General features: G+C 40.1%; 1 protein-coding gene across 1 annotated transcript in view; it reads right to left on the minus strand.

Annotated features, from left to right (window-relative positions):
* Positions 1-19,668, minus strand: part of LOC134000437 (ryanodine receptor 3) — a 97,826-nt gene that overhangs the window by 39,581 nt on the left and 38,577 nt on the right. Inside the window, exons 19-41 of the mRNA XM_062439778.1 lie at positions 19,145-19,278; positions 17,485-17,726; positions 17,002-17,194; positions 15,110-15,326; positions 14,911-15,015; positions 14,637-14,639; positions 12,574-12,677; positions 11,811-11,894; positions 11,384-11,543; positions 9,784-9,931; positions 9,456-9,658; positions 9,098-9,272; positions 8,519-8,727; positions 8,232-8,431; positions 7,787-7,853; positions 7,534-7,694; positions 7,253-7,418; positions 6,338-6,424; positions 5,817-6,043; positions 4,790-5,594; positions 4,179-4,379; positions 2,722-2,824; positions 1,970-2,101 (exon numbers count right to left, since the gene is read on the minus strand). Of these exons, the coding sequence (XP_062295762.1) occupies positions 1,970-2,101; positions 2,722-2,824; positions 4,179-4,379; positions 4,790-5,594; positions 5,817-6,043; positions 6,338-6,424; positions 7,253-7,418; positions 7,534-7,694; positions 7,787-7,853; positions 8,232-8,431; positions 8,519-8,727; positions 9,098-9,272; positions 9,456-9,658; positions 9,784-9,931; positions 11,384-11,543; positions 11,811-11,894; positions 12,574-12,677; positions 14,637-14,639; positions 14,911-15,015; positions 15,110-15,326; positions 17,002-17,194; positions 17,485-17,726; positions 19,145-19,278 (4,126 nt within the window). The remainder of the gene's footprint in view (positions 1-1,969; positions 2,102-2,721; positions 2,825-4,178; positions 4,380-4,789; positions 5,595-5,816; positions 6,044-6,337; positions 6,425-7,252; positions 7,419-7,533; positions 7,695-7,786; positions 7,854-8,231; positions 8,432-8,518; positions 8,728-9,097; positions 9,273-9,455; positions 9,659-9,783; positions 9,932-11,383; positions 11,544-11,810; positions 11,895-12,573; positions 12,678-14,636; positions 14,640-14,910; positions 15,016-15,109; positions 15,327-17,001; positions 17,195-17,484; positions 17,727-19,144; positions 19,279-19,668) is intronic.

Below are 19,668 nucleotides of genomic sequence, written 5' to 3' on the forward strand. Positions count from 1 at the left end.
TTCACACATACCTACAGATAAAATGAATCTAATTCTGAACGAAATGAAAAAAAAACTATATTAACATTACTAATCAACCCCTTTGCCTCAAGACCAATTTCCTTTCCGTTTGATTTGATTGCTGGGATCTGAGGCTCATTTGGAACGATGGCTGACTCAGTCGATGGGTTGATATATTGTATACAGGTGCCTGAGCAGTCAGTCTCTCTCCCCTCTCTAGGTTACTTGGTTTGGTTGGACTGTGGTTGATTTATATGTACATTACTGATGAACTGACTGCATACTTCATTTAGTTTTCTTAAATGAATGTATTATATTCCACATTTTGTCTTTCCTTTGAGGCAGGTTGTGATAGCACACACTGTGTCCCACTATGAAAGAGACAGGCAAATATGGTTTCCACTCAATACTTGCTATCAACATATATAATCACAAAATTATTCGAAACCCCCCCACCCCCCACCCGTACTTAGGTAAGAGAGGTCTGATGCCAGCAGAGATCTAATTCTCTAGTATTCCACTTCCTTCCCTCACTTTGACGCCTACAGCTGTTGCAGAAGTAGAAGTGATGCTCCTGAACTGCAGCTGCCACCACAAACCAGTCCTCTAATCAATCAGCACTTACACAACACCCTGCAGACATCACCACCACCCACAGTAGTCTTTTAAGAAGAAATACACATTCCTCTATTTTCATCCTGCCTCGCTCCTTGGAGATCGGTGCCGTGGTCTTCTGTGCTCCACGGCAAGGTCAAATCCAATCCCAGTGGAGAGATTACCTTTCAGTGTCTGCAGTCAGCAACACATTTTGATCCCGAATTTACCCATCTGCAATTTGGCCACTTCTTGTTGCCAGCATTACTTGCAAGAATAGACGGGGATGATATGACGATGGCAAGATTTCTAACACAATCTCAGAAGGGTTTTCGAATGTTATAAATTTCACCTTCGTTATTCCCCATCTTGCCAATGAAGGTAGACACACACGTCTTGCTTATTGCCAGAAGAGGGTAAATCTCAGAAAACATCATATATAAAAAACAAGTTGTTGCCATAAAGAGAGACAATAAATAAAACAAAAAAATAACACACTGCATTTTACATTAAGGACCATCAGAACAATGTAGAATATTTTTCTTTGACCAGCTAGGCAATAATGTACAATCACTGACTTGACTGGTGGTCAACAACAAAGTGGCAGTTGAGATAGAAAATTAGATACAACTTGTTCTGCGTTTATACTTATATGGCACCCCAATTATTGAGCACGGTGATTGAAATGGTTTTTGTTCCTGTGTGTTCTCACACTTGTGCAGTTGTGCCTGTGCACGCACACATGTGTGTCTATTGGTTTAATCAGGTGAAAGATTCGGTTTTATCACCAAATTTTTTTTCTCTCATCTCTCCTGTCTCGTCTCCCGGAAGATGCTATTCACTCTGGAGCCTCTCCTCTAGCAGCTCCGTATTACCATAATGAAATTGAAAAGAAATTGAAATGGAAATGACTGCCACCCGGTGACTCAGTTCACATGACACTGGCAAATAGAGGTAAGACTGAGGGTGCTAGTGCTGCAATACAGGAGCCTCTGCTTTTAAACTCTCTCCCTCCCTCTGAGCCAGAGACACAGACAGAGAGAAAAAGAGGCGAAACACACCATAAACAAGCAGAATGCAGTGGGAAGTAAATGGAGAATGTGTGCTTTGAGTGCTTGTGCTGTTAAAGCAAAGTAATAAATGTTGCACAAACCATTAAAGCAATTCAACAACAACTTCAGGAACACTTTTTTTTGGACATTTGTACTTGGAATTAAAAGCTCATAAAATACATTTTAATTCCAAATTACAGGATCTACATGTGTGCTTAATCTTCCAAACAACCAGAAAAGTGTCTCACCTAGATGGAGGCATAATGTTACAGCAGGTACAATACAGTATTACTAATATTAATTTAAAAAAGAGATTTCCTCACATGGTGCCTCTTGCTCCTTCTCTGTGGGTTCCTCTGTTTTATGAGGCTGTCCTGTGATCTTGTTCACCAGATTGAGGAGGCGACCTTTAATAGATGTATCTTGCTCGTATTCATCTTCCTCCATAGGGATTCCTACACAACACAAACATATAGATAGAACACTACATCCATGGAGCGCAAATAATATTAAAGCAATATCTCTGTCAGGCTTGGCCCCTAGTTGGGGTTGACATGTCATGTGTATGATGTCGATTGTGGCATGTACAGATTTTCCTACTATTCTGCACTTTCAAGCCATCTTTTATTGTTCTCTGTGTGAAGGGTGCCATGAGAGTTTGGCGCTTTTGCGGCAGGGCTGAGAGTGCCATTAGATCGGTGGTGCCACAGACGGTTGGGCAATTCAATTATTTATCAAAACATCAAGATGTCAGAGAAATCTGAGAGGCACTGAACTATATCTCTTCTGCCGAGACACAGAGAGAGATGCAGAGAGAGAAAAAGAAAGCATTTCATGGAGTAAGTGCCGGTACAATTCATCTCCTGTTGACAGCTCAAGCAATAGCAGCTAAAATGCACAATTACTGTGTATGTGTTTCACCATATCCATTTGAAAAGCTTTAAATCTAAACTGAGAATTCCTTTAGTTTTGTCTTATTTTGCATACACACTGTAAATGCAGCCTGTTTTACTCAAAGTGACTGCAGTTCATATTGAATACAATTATTTTACATTGACAGTGATCTTCATCTCACCACAGTGGAGCTGTAGCTGGTTGTGAAAATCATAGAGTTCCCCCTGGATGTCTGTTGGACATGGACAGTCCTCACCCATACTGAAGGTCAGCAGCATGTTGATCTAAAATATAAATATAAATGAACACATATGCACGTATAAACCTAAAATAAATGGCCTCTTCTCTCTAACTGAATGGTAATTCTTCCCTTCTACAGTCTCCGAACATGTTTTGATCTCATTGTAAGACTCAAAGACAAAAAACAAACAAAACAAAGCAAAACAGGTTAAGTGGTTTATTCTCCCTCAGTCCTCACAGACCAAAGGACACCATGACAAGCTGTGAAACACTGAACTCTATATTCAGTTGTATGTGTGTGTCTATGCCTGCAGTTGAGTGTGTGCTCTCACTGGAGCAATGCAAGCACAGACGAGGAGGATGAATTTGCCTTGAGGTCTTTTTTAATACACACATACACACCAAAGAGAGTGCTTTAGGGAACATTTGAAGTTAGGACCAGCTGTAATTCACTCTGGGCCTTGGAGCCAAAATGAGGAAATTCAACGAAACAAAAACCAAAAGGGAATCTGGGAGTGGGGAGGGAAATTGGCAATGCATGTGAAAAATTACAGAACTTATATAAAATTTCCCATATGAATCATCTAGCTACATGCATCATTTGAAGCAGAGTGCTTACAGGCTTTCTTTGCAGACAGCTATAGACATACATGTACTTTATTATAAGATTTATCACTTCTGACTGTGGCACAGTTCCTGGCATTTACACTCTGTGGCTGATTTGCACCTTTACGTCACATGAGCATCATTGAAGTCACAGGGCAGACATGTGAGTTGTCAGCGTCACATGAATAGAGGTGCGAATTCTTGTGAAAGATGTCACAAATGCACTGCAAGCAGGAGAAAAGCTGTGTTACTCCAGTTCGCAGCAGAGGGCTTACAGTGCCTAAGGCTTTCTGTAATCTTGGAGCATGTAGATTTTCCCAGTTGAAAATGTGGCTTTTTATTACACAAAAGAGTGAGTGGAATGGTTTTCATGAGTGTGCAGGATGCAGTGAACCTTCATCAATATCAGAAGCCAAATGACATATGCAACGATATGTGAAAAAATATCAATATTAAGTGAAATAATATGGCCCTATTCTCAATGAACAGAAGTAGTCAACTTTATTATGTTTCTATGCAGATTTGCACATACATTACATTATAGAACTGTAGTTAAAAGTCTCATTTTTCATTGTGGTGAAACTTTAGTAAACTATATAATAAAAAGGAAATGCCTTGCCTTAAGACACCTATAAAAACTTTGAAACTGCTGGCTTAGATAATGGGAACTGGTGAATTTTGGGGAAATGGCTGCTCACCTGAAACTATTTTAGATATATTAGTTACATCAGTGTTTCTAATTACTTTTACATCCCTCTTATCAACCCTGCAGTGATTATAGCCTTGTCTCACCTGTTCTTGAGGAGGCGAGCGGAACTCTTTGGTCTTCTTCGCAGTGACAGCTGCAGACATATTGAGGGCCAGCATTAGCTCGTTGTAGCGGAACTTCTGGTTGTACTGCAGCTTGGAGACAAAGCTGTCAGAAAATGACACAATGGCCTCGATGCGATGCTTCAGCTCGCAGTCGCAGAAATAGTGAAGCAGTTCGCACATCTGGGGAACAGACAAGGGGAGGAGACATGCCAGTGCATAAGCCCAATTACTTTTGCATCACTGTTGCACACCTAGACGGCAGCTGTTAGGAGCAAGTCTGCAAGGAATACATACAAACAACTTTATGGCTTCACGTTGTCTCACTTATTAAAGAGACATTTTATACTCAAGAGATCATTTGTTCGATACGAGACAGGGCCATTTCATGTTTGACTGACTTTTGAATGAGTCTATTACAGTGGAGCAGTTATGGAGCATGTGATTGAGAGCACAGCTGTGTTAGTCTTTAGCAGTGATATGGTACCTGTAGATGATGATGTTCATTGATTTTACATGTTTTGGCAATTTACCTTCAGTGGTTTAACACATATAGGATTATTCTAAATCTGTTCATGTGTGCGCATTATTACCTGTCGTTTGACGGGCTCAGGCAGCCTCTTCTCCAGAAGTCCTTTTATTGGCTGTTTAGCCTCTTTGGCTGCCTCCTCTTCTCCAGCTTCCACAGCCTTCTCCTCCGTTCCTGTTAGTCCTTCCTTGTCTGTGGGACCTGTGATTCCTTCCTCACGTGTCTCTCTGAACACATTTGGATCAATGAGCAATAAGATCTTATGTACATCCTCACTACATAGCACACCCATAGTCAGCAGGGTGCTAATGAGCTTCAAAATTGGCACAAACTGGTACTCTACACCACCTCCTACGGGATCACGGATATGGTGCCCACCACCTTGAACAGCCTCTGTCAACATTGAAATTGATTTCTCCTTCAATGCATCCAGTGGGATTTGGGGACTAAACAGATGTTCCCGTTTGATGCTGATGAAACAGGGCGGAGTGAAGTTGAGGCGGGGTTTGAGCGAGGTGCTAAGCCCCACCCCTGGCGGGAGGTGCTTTTTGGAGGCATCAAAAAAGAGGCGGATAGAGCGCGTCTCGGCTGTGACCGGGATGATGAACTCATCTTTCATCATGAGTCGTGCTTCTTTGGCTGTCTCCAGGTGGATGCTGATCAGGACATTGTAGAAGCCCTCGCGTAACATGCCAGACAGGTACTGGTTGTCGATGGTGTATAAGAGCTGTGATTGGTCCAGATGGCTGCAGAGGGCATGGGCCACACGGGTGTTGCCTAGAGCACAGAGTGCACAGTAGAGCTTCAAGGTGTGGTAGTGGAACTTCCTCATGTCCTCCTGTTCAGATAACTCCATGATGTCGACACACCTTTGAAACGATAGGAAAATTATTGCAAATACACTTTGATGTTATTATTTATTTAGAGACCAGACAGGTACTATTTGGAACATAGGATAGCAAAATAAGTGTAATGTTTGACACAGAAAACAATAAACAATATTTCTTCATTAATAATCAAAATTGTAGTTATTTTTTATCAAATTTCTGTGGAAAATGAATGAATATAGTGTATAAGCACATGTCCTGCACCTGTTCTCCTCAGGTATGTGTACAGCCAACATCTGCAGGGGCTCCACACACTGGACCACCCAACCGTGTCTCTCGTTGACCCTTGCCGTTTCCACCTTGAGGAAGATGTTGGGCATGCGGCTCCACAGCACTGCGTTGATGGTCTGGACATATAGACGGGGTGGACACTGGGGGACTGGGTTCTTATGTTCACTCTTAAAGATGGCTGATGACAGAGGCATGGCATTCTGGAGAGAGCGAACAAACATGGATGGGTGAGCGATTGAAGGATTATTGCAAATTGTCGATGCAATCAACATAATTAACCAAATTTTAACTGAGGCCTGCTGTATCTTTAGTGCCGACATCAACATGCTAAAATACTAGCCTAGTGGACCTAGCTAAAGGGTGTGTAGCTGTCCATTATCCTGGATCTCTGAACAGTAATATATTGAGTAGAATGAGCTTAGCTGTGAGCAGTAAATCATTCATGCAATATAGCTGTGGCAAAGGAACATTACAGAACCAATTGGGAACTATACCTTTATTTTAGCCAGCTCGAACTGGAAGAGGTTAGGGCTGGTGGGTCGCACAAACACAGCAGGGAAGAGCTTGGTGTTAGGTTCCACCTAGAGAAGAGAAAAGAGAAGCTAGTTAATAAACAGAAAGTTGACATCAAAAGCTTGAGCGGCAGCAAGAGAGCATCACTTGTGGAAAGCAGCTTAATGATGCATCATGAAACTTCACTACTTAGTATATGCATATGTGTGTGTGTGTGTGTGTGTGTGTGTGTGTGTGTGTGTGTGTGTGTGTGTGTGTGTGTGTGTGTGTGTGTGTGTGTGTGTGTGTGTGTGTGTGTGTGTGTCTGTGGGTGAGTGAGTATGCATGATCATTCTGAAGCGTCGGCTGGCGGGGATGACTCAGCGCTGGGTGACGCCATAAAGAATTTCAGTGAGCGTAAGAAGATTATAGCCCCTCGAAAGGTTCTTTGAGATTTAGTTCTCACAGTACATCTGAACAGGCACATTCAAAGTCTGAAATTCAACAATTCAGACATTACTGCTCTTTTACAAAAATTTGCAATGACTTAAAATAAGTTTACTCTCAAAGTCAAAATGATAAACTGCAGGTGGATTAATAAAACGTAGAGTGGACAGGTAGTGATTCCAAACTGACTGATAGGTGGATGTATGGATAAATCACATGTAATCTTAAAAATCAACTCTGTGTAATCTACAAATCCTTACAAAGTCTAAAAATGCCCTGAAGCAGAAGAGGAATCTCAAATAGAATTAAAATATCAGTAACATATACATATACTATATTTGCTTTACTAAATAATACTGGACTTCCTGTCCTTTACCAATTACTATAATTTGCTGTTGTCTTCTTATACACACACATTTGAGCTATATTCTGTCAAAAAGTTTAGTTTGGACAACATATACATTCATTACCTGATAGGATGTTGACATCTCTCTGCCATTGACAGTGAAAGTCACTAAGCCAGTAGCCAGGTCTATCAGACAGCCAATCTCCAGGTCCACATTGCTGCGACTTGAGCCATGAGCAGCGTTGGTCACATCGCCACCCCACACCATGTAGCAGTTACTCCTCTTCAGGCTATCAGCGTAGTTATCAGAAATTAGTCTTGTCTTAAAATACAACAGTAGTAAAACATTTTGTTCTGAACACAAGAAAAAGATCGTTGCAAAAGTTTGTCAGGAAAAAGTCTCACCTCTCGTGGACCCGTCCTCGCTCGTCACCCAGGGTTACAGTCACTGATCTGTTCTTGCTGAGGTTAAAGTTGTTGCTATAGTAATGGTAGTCTGGAGTAACCCAGCCAACCCACACACCAGCAGGGTCCTGGCCAGCGAAGACCCTTACAGAGTGGTAATACTGTGATGACACACAAAAGTTAGCCAATACTGTAGGTGTTGCATCCAAAATATATATGTATAAAAAAAAAGGTTTAAAAGATTATTCAATACCATAGTGATGCTGCTGTAGTCCACTCGTCTGCTTTCATCACTGTGCCTCACAGATCTTAATGGATATCTATCAGAAACCACATTCAACAAGCGTCAATCAAGTGCAGTTGATTGATATTAGTACAGTTGTGGTCTTTAGTTTTGACTGACTGAGCAATGGCTGATAAAACACACATATATAACCACATCAAATGTAATTCAAATAGTCACAGACTAACTGAAACTAAACTTGAAGGATGTCTTTTTCTCGTCATGATTGTCAATCATTTTACAGTATATCAGCACACGGTAGGTAAACTTCTAAGGAACAGCCCATAATTGAATGGAATATGGCTCAATGAAACCCAGTAGAGGTTTCAACCTGTATTCTCTTTTAAAGGAAGTAGAAGTCATGTGAGGTCATTTCATGGGGACTTTAAAAATGTGATTTGTTGTAGGTGAGCACCTGTGTTTGACTTTAAGGGACTCTTCTTCATGCACTCCATTCATGTCTACAACAGGACTAGACTTGAAGAAGGAGTGAAACTCCACGGGCATGCTGAGACGACAAAACACCATGTCAGCGTTGCTGTTCTGGGTGCCAAATGTCTTGTGGGTGACTTTAAGACAGGGGGGGATGTCGATAGTGCCGTCAATTCTGGTGACCTGAAAATAATCGGGACATTTTTTGCATCATACAATGACCAATATTGTAGTTGCAATTAATAAGTATGTGACTGTGTTAGTACGTACTGCGATGTGGTTGTGGTCCTTCGGCACATTGACAAAGGTAGGCAGACGCTTGCTGAACCACATGGTGAGCTCACGGTTCATGTTGACAGCGAAGGGTTCGAATCCTTCCTGAAGGCCACACATCGTGTAGTATTTGAAGGAGCTAGCGTCTTTCCCCAGGTTCATACGACCCACTTGAGACAGGCCAAGGCTACACACTGGAATGAACCCTGAAGAACAGCCAGAGGAAGTAAGAGAGGGGAGTAAGAAGCGGAGGGAGGAGAGAATAAGGCCTCTAAGAACACACACAGCAGGAGGGGAGGCAAAATCAATCCAGCTTTTGCAAAAAGGCAATTTACAAGTGTCACATTAAATAAGGGTGATTTTGTTACAGTGAACCGCTTATTTTTCACTTATATCCCCAGCTTGGTCATTCTAGGTTAACACTCCCTGCCCTTTATTAAAATATGTGAGGAAGATTTTGAGGCATATGACGACACTTCTCTCTACAATCACCTTATCAGTCTTACACTCCCTGACCTACTGTAAAACTTCTATAACGGGCTCTGTTAACACACACACATTCACACATTTTCTCACCATCCTCAGTTTCAAAGTCAGTGAAACAAAGTTCAGAGCCCTTGGTGGTAATGAGTATCTCTCCATTAAGTGTGAAGATCATAGACTTGTCCTCCATGTTGATCATACAGCCCACCACGTCCCCGGCATGCCAGCACCGCCCGAACAAACGGCTGCCCATGTTCAGACAGTGACCCTATGTATAGCACAAGCACACAGAAAAAGAGTATAGTATACAGACTACACAAAATGTCAAACTTAGTATTTTGGTGTGTTTTCTTAACATTTTTGGACTTGAATCCAATAATCAAGTGGAATTTCCCCACGCAATGTAAATGGTTATTCACAGAGACTGATTTAGGGGTGATTGACAGCTTACCCTGTATCCATCAAAGACAAAAGCCAGCTCATCTGTGCCAATCTCCACATCTGGCTTACATCCAGGCCTCGCCCAGCCCACTCTCATGTCTCCTCCCGTTACAGCGTCAAATTCAAAGTACCACTTCCCGGCCTTCACCGCATACGTCCTCTCTACTCTGAAGAAGCGGACTTTGTCAATGCTGAGCCGCTCAACTACTTGTCCTGCTAATTGGAAGCCACAGTGTCAGAGGAGGTGGTGAAGAGAATGTGTGATTAATTTTATCCTTTATTATTTGACAGGTTGTGCATTTTTATAGGCATAAGCTAAATCCATAGGTCAAACATACCACCTTCCTGGTCTGAGGGCTCAATATTGTATCCATAGCCAATCAGAGTGCGGATAGCCTCCCGTAGGCTATCCCGATTTGACTTCTTGGTGCGCTCATCTAGCAGAGCATAGGGAACCAGGCGAGGGTTGCGCTTACTCTTCAGATCCTGCAAGAACAGAGAGAGAAACTTTTATACACACTTTCAAAACAAACCTATTTCCCAAGAATCCCTACTCACCTCCTCAATTGTAGGCTGGCTCAAGGGAGCCAGCTCAATCATACAACTGTTGTGTTTGTTACGACTGTGATGTCAATCCCAGTAATTGAGAAGTTAATTGGCCATTTATTGCCATCAGGCTACTGCAGCACACCACATCCTTTATATTTCCCATGTCATGTCCTATAGCTGTGGTTCCACTGGGACTGGGTCGAGGCGCAATCATGGAAATATATTATATATTATAAGCAGATTTGTATGGCTTAATTTGAAATCTTGTACTGGTTATGCAGATCCAAGGTTGTTTGTTTGGTTTGAAATGATTGCATATCATTAATGGGATTCATTGGCAATCCTGTGATATTTTTACAAAGAGTTGGTCAGTTATTTGGTCTCATGTTGTCAACTTATAAGTGACCCTTGAGAAAGAGGGGGGACCAATTGTCTTGCAGTGTTCAGTAAGGTAATTTAGGGTCAGTAAAGTTTAATTGGTACACTAAACTTACAGTTAAAGTTCAAATTGATAGCTAATTGTTAATTTATATGAATCAATGACTATTAACCTTAATGTGTGTACTTTGCCTTCAAAAGGTTTTCGGGATAAATGCCAAATTTTGAAACTGTCCAAACCAACAGGTACATATTAGTAGATGTAATCTATGCAATATTCACACTGCTTGTACTGATTAAAAAGCAAAGAAAGAAAGAAAGAAAATTACCAGTTAGGTGTGACATCTACATGGTATATTTGCTTGTTACTCTGAGCTTACAGGAGATTTCAGTCCAATCTATAGACACTTGCTGTCAAATGACAGGCGTTCATACAGAAAGCATCTTTTTTCCACATTATTGGCAAAATACAGCAAAATAGATCAACCTTTGATCACCCAGTGTTAGAAGAATGATTACATTTGGTAATATATTGCAGGGTGCATTAAATCTTTTCTCAACATGTGCTGTAAATGATGTCTACAGTACCAAAATACACTTAAAAAGCTCATCTAAAACACTTGCCTATCTCTGCAGCAGTCTGTGTGTGTGTACAGTTTTAGTACTTTACTCTACAGATAAGAAAGGACATGCTGTATCCACTGTCTTTGTGTACAATATGTTCTACAGGTTGTTGCCCTTTACTGCAGAATATCTTCCTGTGTGTTGAATAATGACATATAGCTAAGAAAAGTCAGACTAAACAAACTGTCTGACAAGTGCACTGGTAAGATATAGACTGGATGGGAAGTACATTTATGAACCACAAAGGAGAAACTGAGCACAAAATGAAGACGGTAGCAAAATTGAAAACAGAAGAAACACTTGCAGACAAAGAGAGTTGTTTCCTTAAATGTTTCTAAAACTAAAGCTTAGACCTTAATGAGCATCTTGGGTGCGTTTTTACTGTACCTGCTGTATGCCGTAGGTCCACCCCTGTTTGATACGGTCCTTGGCCCACACATTGTGTGCATTCTCTGCAAGTTTGTCTACCAGCAGCTCCTGACCCGGGGTCAGTTTTATGTCAGAGAGGTCCAGAGGGGTCGGCTTATAACCATTGGACATCATGTAGCTACAGAAAACAAATAATGGAAAAAATGTATGTTTCTCTGAATCATGAAGGTCTGAATATCTGAAGATTGTAGACTGGGTTAATACAGCAGCTGATTTTTTTAATTCTCTGTATTTAATGTAGAGGAGCCTGAAGGACTGTTTCAGTTGAAGATGATCTTTTTCTCAACTTGTGTATCTTTATAATAGTCGGGGCAATCATAATCTGTATTTATAGACAGCTTTGACAGCTTTGATTTTGTACAGTAAATGTAAATTGTGCTCTTACTTCTTTGGGAGTTTTATCTTTTTGAGGGAGTCCTCTGCATTTGGGTTGACCTGAACAACACGGCAGCCCAATGCCAACAGGGTCCTGTGGGGCAAAAACAACATACAGAGACAATAGGTTTAGATCCAGCAGGGTAATAGATGGGTAGGGGGCATGTCCAAATCTGTCAGAAGAAAAAAGCCAAGGAATACACAGGGCGTGAAGTGCTCTTGACAAATTTTCTTCACATCTTCTGAGAGGACAAAGTGACAGGAAAAATGAGTTTGATGTCACTCAGACACCCATCAGTGTCACCCAGATGTGTCTGCCATTGCCACATATCAAAATTAATCACAGCAAACCATAGTGTTCTCCTTTATCATTTAAATACCATTTATGTAAAGCACTTGTAATAGGTCTCACTGGGACTGTTAGAGGCAGAAGTTGGGTTGTGCAGAGCATTGACAAGTGGAAAAGGGAGTACTGACTGACAATCAGCAAGACTTGTTTAGTTGTGCAACAGTAGAAATGGATATTTCTGACCACAAATATAAACGCATTTATTTTTATCTTTACGGAATTCTCTCAATATACACAAAACAGGTTAGCGCTGCTATCACACCAAACTCCATTGATGTTTAAATGTTTTGAAACTGCTTTTTAAAAAATGTATGTATGTTAACTTTTTTGTTTATTGTCTCTTTCCCACCAGTACGCACTTCTTCTTCTCTTCAAAAACAATAGTATGACCGTGGAGAAAACCAAACTGTAATTCTCAACATACTTTAGAGTTTCTGTTGACATCTGCAGATTGTAGTTCTTTTCAGTTTCTGGCAGCTTGGAGAAATCCACCAGGCATGGATGCTGCCGCTTATTATCATCCCTTATCTACGAGAAAAAGAAAAGTCACAGAAATAACATTTCAACATTCCTCTGTCGCCTGCAGTGTTGCTCCACAGTAACTCTATATGTATGTACATCATGTGGGAAGGTTTACTAAACATATGCATATGAAATACACAGCCTTGTCACTTAATGTCATTGTGAACTAAGAAGAGAATGGGAATGTGGTCTAAATACAGGGTGCTACTGGTTGCAGTGATAAGACAGTCTACTCTAGTGAACATGATATGAAGGAAGAATAAGAGAGCATGTTTTCTTGGGGGAGATAGAAAGGTGTATGACTGGAATACCAAGTGAGAGGTGTAATGCCTCTCATGAGGCTGCACTTTGTACCAAATAATCCCTTTGGCAATGCTGCTCAGAGGAGGCGGCATGGCAATGGTGGATATTAACCAAGAAAACATGCAGGGCTGTGTACAGATATGCAGCTGTATGTGTGCGGGTCCAGTGAACACCAGCCAGCTCTTTTGTGAATAGTACAAGAACTCAACAGAAAATCTCGTCTCTGGCGGTTCTTCCCCGTATAAAATTATATTTGTGGAACAAACAACACCTGAATGCAACCAGAGCTAAATAACAGATGCGTTGCTTATCCCCTCTGCTTTACCACATGTACTGTGAATGTTGATGTAATTAAACTCACCAAATGACAACTACAGACCACAGAAGGAGCTGCAGTGGAACCACATCTACAATTAAATATGTGCACTGATCTGGTATTTCTCAACAAGTTTTACCACCACAGACACACTGATCGTGCCTCTGTCTCCCTGAGACAAAGAAGCAAGACTTCTTAATGATTAAAAGATAAATATTTCTGTTTTAACAAACAGGTGTCCTACCTATCTTCATCCTATATTAAAGATTCTGTCAAGGTGTTTCCCGCATAAAGGTACGTATTAGTAATAGAGGGAGGATGCTCATACATGTATGTTTGTATTATAGACATAAGAGCTGCGTTCCATACTGTTGTTTTGTTGTCATCTGTTCCTTTAAGGGCAAAACAGGTCACTTTTGTTATTCATTGGCTAATGTACAATAAACCAAGAGTCAGCAGTGAGTCTTTTGCAGAAAAAAAGACCGATTATGAATCTTTTATAAATTGTAGTTATAATCACTACTTAAAATGGAATTATGAAAATTAATCATTTTTAGTGTTTTTCCACTAAATAATGAAAAAATTACTTCTTTGTTTATTGATGCTCGTGATGTGTACAAACCTTTAAAGGACTAATTGGGCAATTTGAAAAATATATTTATTGCCTTTTTTGCTGAGAATTAGATGAGAGGATCAATAACTCAGCCAGGAGAAGATTAGCTTAGTTTATCAAAAATATGGAGAAAAACAGCTAGCCTTGCTCTCTCAAAACTTTTAAATAACTCCTACCAACACCTCTAGAGCTCACTAATTAACCAGTTTTATCTGTTTGGTTTAATTCGTTCACAAATGGAAAGAGGAATCTTCCCAGAGTCTCCGCTGAATGCAGTGTTTAACTTTGTACAGAGTCACGCTAGCTGTTTCCCCCTGCTTCCTGTCTTCATGCTAAGCTAATTTTTCCCGGGCTGCTGCTTCATAATGAACACACAGACATGAGAGTGACATCAATCTTCATTTCTAACTCCCTGCAAGAAAGCAAGAAAGACCTGATAGCAGGTTTCAGAGGTTTACATTTTCATGATGGCATGACACTTGGGTATTTTCTTTCAAAACTACTTAACTAAAAGCAGAAAAATTCAACTACAGGGTTTCTTCTTGGTTTATTGCAGCGATGAAAAACCCTGTTCTGCCCTTAGGTGAAACAATACTTTGTAATTTATGACTTACTGTATACTAAAACACAGACACAATGAATCTTCTACCTACAAACAAACTGGAATGGAGCTCCTAAATGAATGGTATGAAAAGCATCGATCATGGACAATGAGAGCGTTCTTTCCACTTACCCTCTTTTTTGGTGTGAACCGCAAATTATAAAAGAGAAAGCAAGATGATGTACAGGCTTTTGTGATGGTTCAACTCTAATACTATTACGACTAATGCATTTAAAGCTGTTTTTCTTTTAAACTCAAATATGTTTAGGAAATGTGTACTTGTGATTTTTATTTCTCCAGAAACATGGCAAAATGTATGGATTATGCTTTTTAATCTTTTGATCCAGAGTGATGATCTTGTTGTAAGTGTATTATATACATAAAGGAACAATCTTCATTTTCTGACCTTGCCGTACGACCAGCCCAGCTCAATCTTATTCATGCCCCACAGCTCATGGATGTTTTCAGCCAGCTTGTCCCGAACCTTTTCCAAATGAGGTGGCATAACAATCTAAGAAAACAGGCACAGTGTGTTTTTAATGAAACATTTCTGCATAGGCTCTGAGACAAATTAATGTCTTGTAACGCTATTTCTGTGAGTTTACCTGGCTGGTTTCCACAGGTGTGGGAATGAAGGAGGCCTGCGACATGAACTGAGTGGTGCCCAGCAAATCTCGGACTCCGTCCACATCTCTCTTGTACTCTTTCACCGGCTCCACCTTCATCTTCTCTTTCGGCAGCAGAGCCTCGTAACATGGAGCATAACTTGACGGAGGCAGAAATTTAAAGTCGCCATGTCGACCACCCAACAGGAAACGTACCCTAAGGAGATAAAATGTTGGTTATCTGTTGGCTTATTCGATTAACAGTAAATGGGGAAAATCTCATTATATGAATGCAGTATAAATGAACAAAAGTGATGATCAAAGAGCTAAAACTGACAAAAGCAGCCAGTGAAAGAAAAACCAAACACACAGCCAAAAGTGCTGCTTTTCCTCCTCTTAATCCACTTCAATCATTTCCAGCCTGTGCTCTAACAGCGACAAGTTTAGCTCTGAGAGTGAAAAAAACATCTCAGGCCATCATTGTGAAGAGGCTCTCCTGAGGCTGCCTAAAATAGTTACTCAAGTAGTAGTTGTGACGCAACTGAGCCCATTCTGGATGCAGCCCTCAATTATTGAGTAGCGAAGATGTGTGTCTGTCATTTTCTGGAACGGTTATCTCCACAGAGATGTTCACCCTGTTCACTGGGTCATGTTCACCTAGCAAGCTCTAAGATGTCAGAACCAAAAAGAGGTCAGAATGTGCCACTTGTCACATTAAATGCTGAGCATTAACTACATCATAAATTGTGCAGTAAGACATGGCTGAATTACAAACAGACTATTTTGTAACTTGGTAGTCAGATTTGGCTTAGTTTTTTTCTTTAAGCATCAATTTTACAGTAATTTTTTTTTCATTGTGAAATGAGGAATGAACTATCTGAAGAACACTAAAAGATACCAATTGTCAGAGCATAAGAAGACATCTTTTATAGCAGTAATTCAACATTACATTGATTTTTCATCTAGGTTACCTTTTTTCCTGACTAGTTTTGTCTCTCTGCTAAACTAAGCTAATGTGTCCTGGCCACAGCTCTACATATAAAAAAAGAGAGTGGTGTGAATCTCTCGCCATAAGAACAAATAAGTTTATACCCCAAAATTTTTTTTTTTAATAAAAGAACAGTGAGGCTATTAAATGTGACAAAAATTATAAAGAAGAAATTTTAAATTGGTACCAAAAAGGTGAAAAATAATTAACAACTTCTATGTTCTTTTAATCTATATTGCATAATCTCTTTCTCTAATAAAGTAACAAAAGTCTAAAATGTAAAAAAGCTAAATCTGCTGAATCACATGCAACTCTTAATTCCCTTTCCACTGCGTACACACTATCTGGTATGGCAATACCTTTTGAGAATTCATTTTTATTAGCAATTAGGACTGGATTTATTTTCTGATGGCGTACATGACCAAATAAAATTAGCCTCCTGGTGTCTCTGGGCTTCAGAGAGTGAAAGCTGTAATGCAGAAGGCCGCTTCACTATACGAAGTGAGAGCCAATCATGGAATCATGGAAAAACTGCTGGAGCTTGAAATTCCATTTCAAAGTCTTGTCAATCACACTATCTGTGGTTACCATGGCAACAGGGGGGGAAATGAAGCAAACCTATTTTACCTGTGTCCAATCTCAAGGTCATGGCGATAGACGCATTTGGACCAGAATAAGTGGACGGATTAAATTAATTTCATGCAAGCAGTGTCTGTGTGAGTGTAGGTTTGAACAAATAAATATATATATCTTTATATATATAGATAAATATATACATATCTATATATATTTATTTTGGCTTGTCTGTGTCATCTGTCTGTGCTTGTGTGTCGCATATTCATCATCACAGCATTTTAGAGAGTCTGCTTCACCCAACACACAGAAGAAATAAATAAATACTCACTTGACCCCTGCAGAGAAGCTGACGACAGGGAAGAAGAGCCCGTCTGTGTTGAAATTTTCAAACATGCCCTGAACGGGTTGTCCGTTGATTCTGAAAGAGATGCTGGGAGCTCCCAGGTCCAGACAACAGCTCACCACATCCTCTGAGGTCAGAATGTGCTGGTTCATTGACGCAACCGCCCGTGGGATACGACCTGTTCAGGACACACATATGTACACAGTTATGTGAAATATGACCCAGTGGGTGATGCTGGCATAGATCACGTCGCTTACACACATAAAGACATACACACAGGACACACATTTTTACTCACAAATACACACAGTTACACACACTCTGGGCAAGGAAATCATCCCTGCAGGGTGCAGATGCTGTCTAGACGCAACCTGGCTGTAGCCCAGGGTTACTGCTCATGTTTATTACATCACCTTATTATGATCTGAGTTACATGTACACACAAACACTTTACCTCCAAACACTGACCTGACCAGAGGTGAAGTCCATCAAAACCATAGGAATAGAGATCATCTCCAACGCCATTGCCCCCCCAACCCTCTCCGCCCCCAGGGTAAGGAGCATAGCCTTTAGTGTTGGCCCAGCCCACTCTCAGGTGGGAGGGCTCACTGGTCACAAAGTGGTCCACCTGGTCAATCATCAGCTCATAGTACCACTTCTTATACTGAGCTGAGCCCTCGCTCACCCCAAGGAAGATGTTCGGTCTCATACTGGAAATGAAGTAAAACATGAAATCATTAAGTGTCCCACAATGAAAGTAGAATATTCTCAGATATTCTTACATTTAGTTGTAATATGTTGAGTTTTTTTTCTTTCTTAAAACTAATTAAAAAGTCTGCCCTTAGGACAAGATAATTCAATTTGCTTCCAATTCATTTGGTTCCTAAAAATGTGTTGATATCTTGAAACGAGGCAGAGAAAAGCATATGATTTCACTATGGTCAGATTGGTGAGATTAAATCTGAGTTAAAATTATATTGCCCTAACTGGCATGTTTCTTTTCACTGCATAAAGACTAAAGTTTTAGGACCTTAAAAGATAATAAGAGATTTCACATGGGCTAAGGCCCACTGTCATGTCAGTGTACAGTGCCTTGTTATTATAGTCACTTCGTGGTTGATTGTACATTATCCATGTTTGAATTTGTGAACGATGTTGTTAAGAGAACACAATCCACACACAACATGTAGTGTTAGTAGTAGATGTGTAGCATGTATACTCAATTACATGGGCCAAATATTGCAATGCTGAATTTACACTAACCCACAATGGAATCAGCTCTGCAGCTGGTTACACCAGCTGTTCATAATTTCAGTTTAGCCTCATTTTAACTTGAGCTTTTACACATCAATTAAAATGGGTTGCACCACACAAACTAGTTCTAACGTGGAGGTTAGTAGTTACTAAATATTTAGACTCAATAACTGGGAACAGCTGTTATGTAGCTAGGTTAAAGTTACTATAAGGAACTTTCATTTTGTGTTTATTTTATTGGCCCCTGCAGACACAAGCTAAATTAAAATAAAAAATAAAAACCAGCAGGTCATACAAAGCAACAGAATTAAAACAAGCAAATCCTGAAACTATTAAGACCGAGTACAGCGCAAAAGGGCATAATAAATCATAATCATAAATCATTAGTCTGGGCAGTCAATAAAATTAAATACTATCTATTATCATACTACTCTAAAACACACATTTTTCTTCAAGCATATACCACTTGACCTCTTAAAATTGTTATTTTTGGCAGTTATGCAGGCAGTTACAGGTCTATTTTTCAGTGACTTCCCACATTGCTTTGAATGGACAAATCTTTAGTGACTAAGACATCCTTTGTCTTTAATGGTGCAACCTTTTTAAATAATTTGAAAATAGCTAGCTGTTGAAACTTGGAAGCACAAAAAGTCCGAAATAAATTTACAAGAATTTGGTGCAACAGTCATGTAGATCAATCAGAGACTGGAACTTTAATTACTTGCTTTTTCCTTGTGTAAGATTTACTTACTTCCTTATTTCAATCATTTAATTTGGCAATGTAATTTTGAAATGAAAAGAAATAACTAAAATCTTAAATTGTATCAGAGAAGCATGATGTTGAAAGGAAATGGTGCATGAATGGTTTTCTAACCTTTGGACATCATTGACCAGCTGGGTTTGCAGCAGCAGATCTCTCTTGGGCAGCAAATGATCACAGATAAGGTTTTGATTGGTTCGCACAGCTACGCCGTTACACACACATAGCGAGCAGAGCACATCCAGAATCTAAAGAGAGAAGTGGAGGCAGGGTGGAGGAACATAAGCAACAATATTGAGAGGAAGAGTATAACAGCTCCCTGACAAATGATATTAATCTCTGGTTATGAATCCATACCTTTCTAGAAATGACTAATCATTTTTGTCCCTAAACACTGACCAATTTACTGCTTTAGGTAAAGCTTATTTTCAAGCAATCACTGCATAATTACTCAGAGATGTTTATCGGGGGCAAAAACATGTCCAATAATATTCCTTTGATGTTAGCTTAACAAAGCCATAGAATTAAATGGGCTGGAGAGCTCAGCCATGGGTGACAGGCCAGAGCCCCCTACTCTTTATCATTGGCCCTTTTCTCCTGTTTCCATAGCTAAATGATACATTCAGGCTGATTTATGA

Source organism: Scomber scombrus, chromosome 19 (assembly GCF_963691925.1).
Source record: "Scomber scombrus chromosome 19, fScoSco1.1, whole genome shotgun sequence".
Classification (NCBI taxonomy): domain Eukaryota; kingdom Metazoa; phylum Chordata; class Actinopteri; order Scombriformes; family Scombridae; genus Scomber; species Scomber scombrus.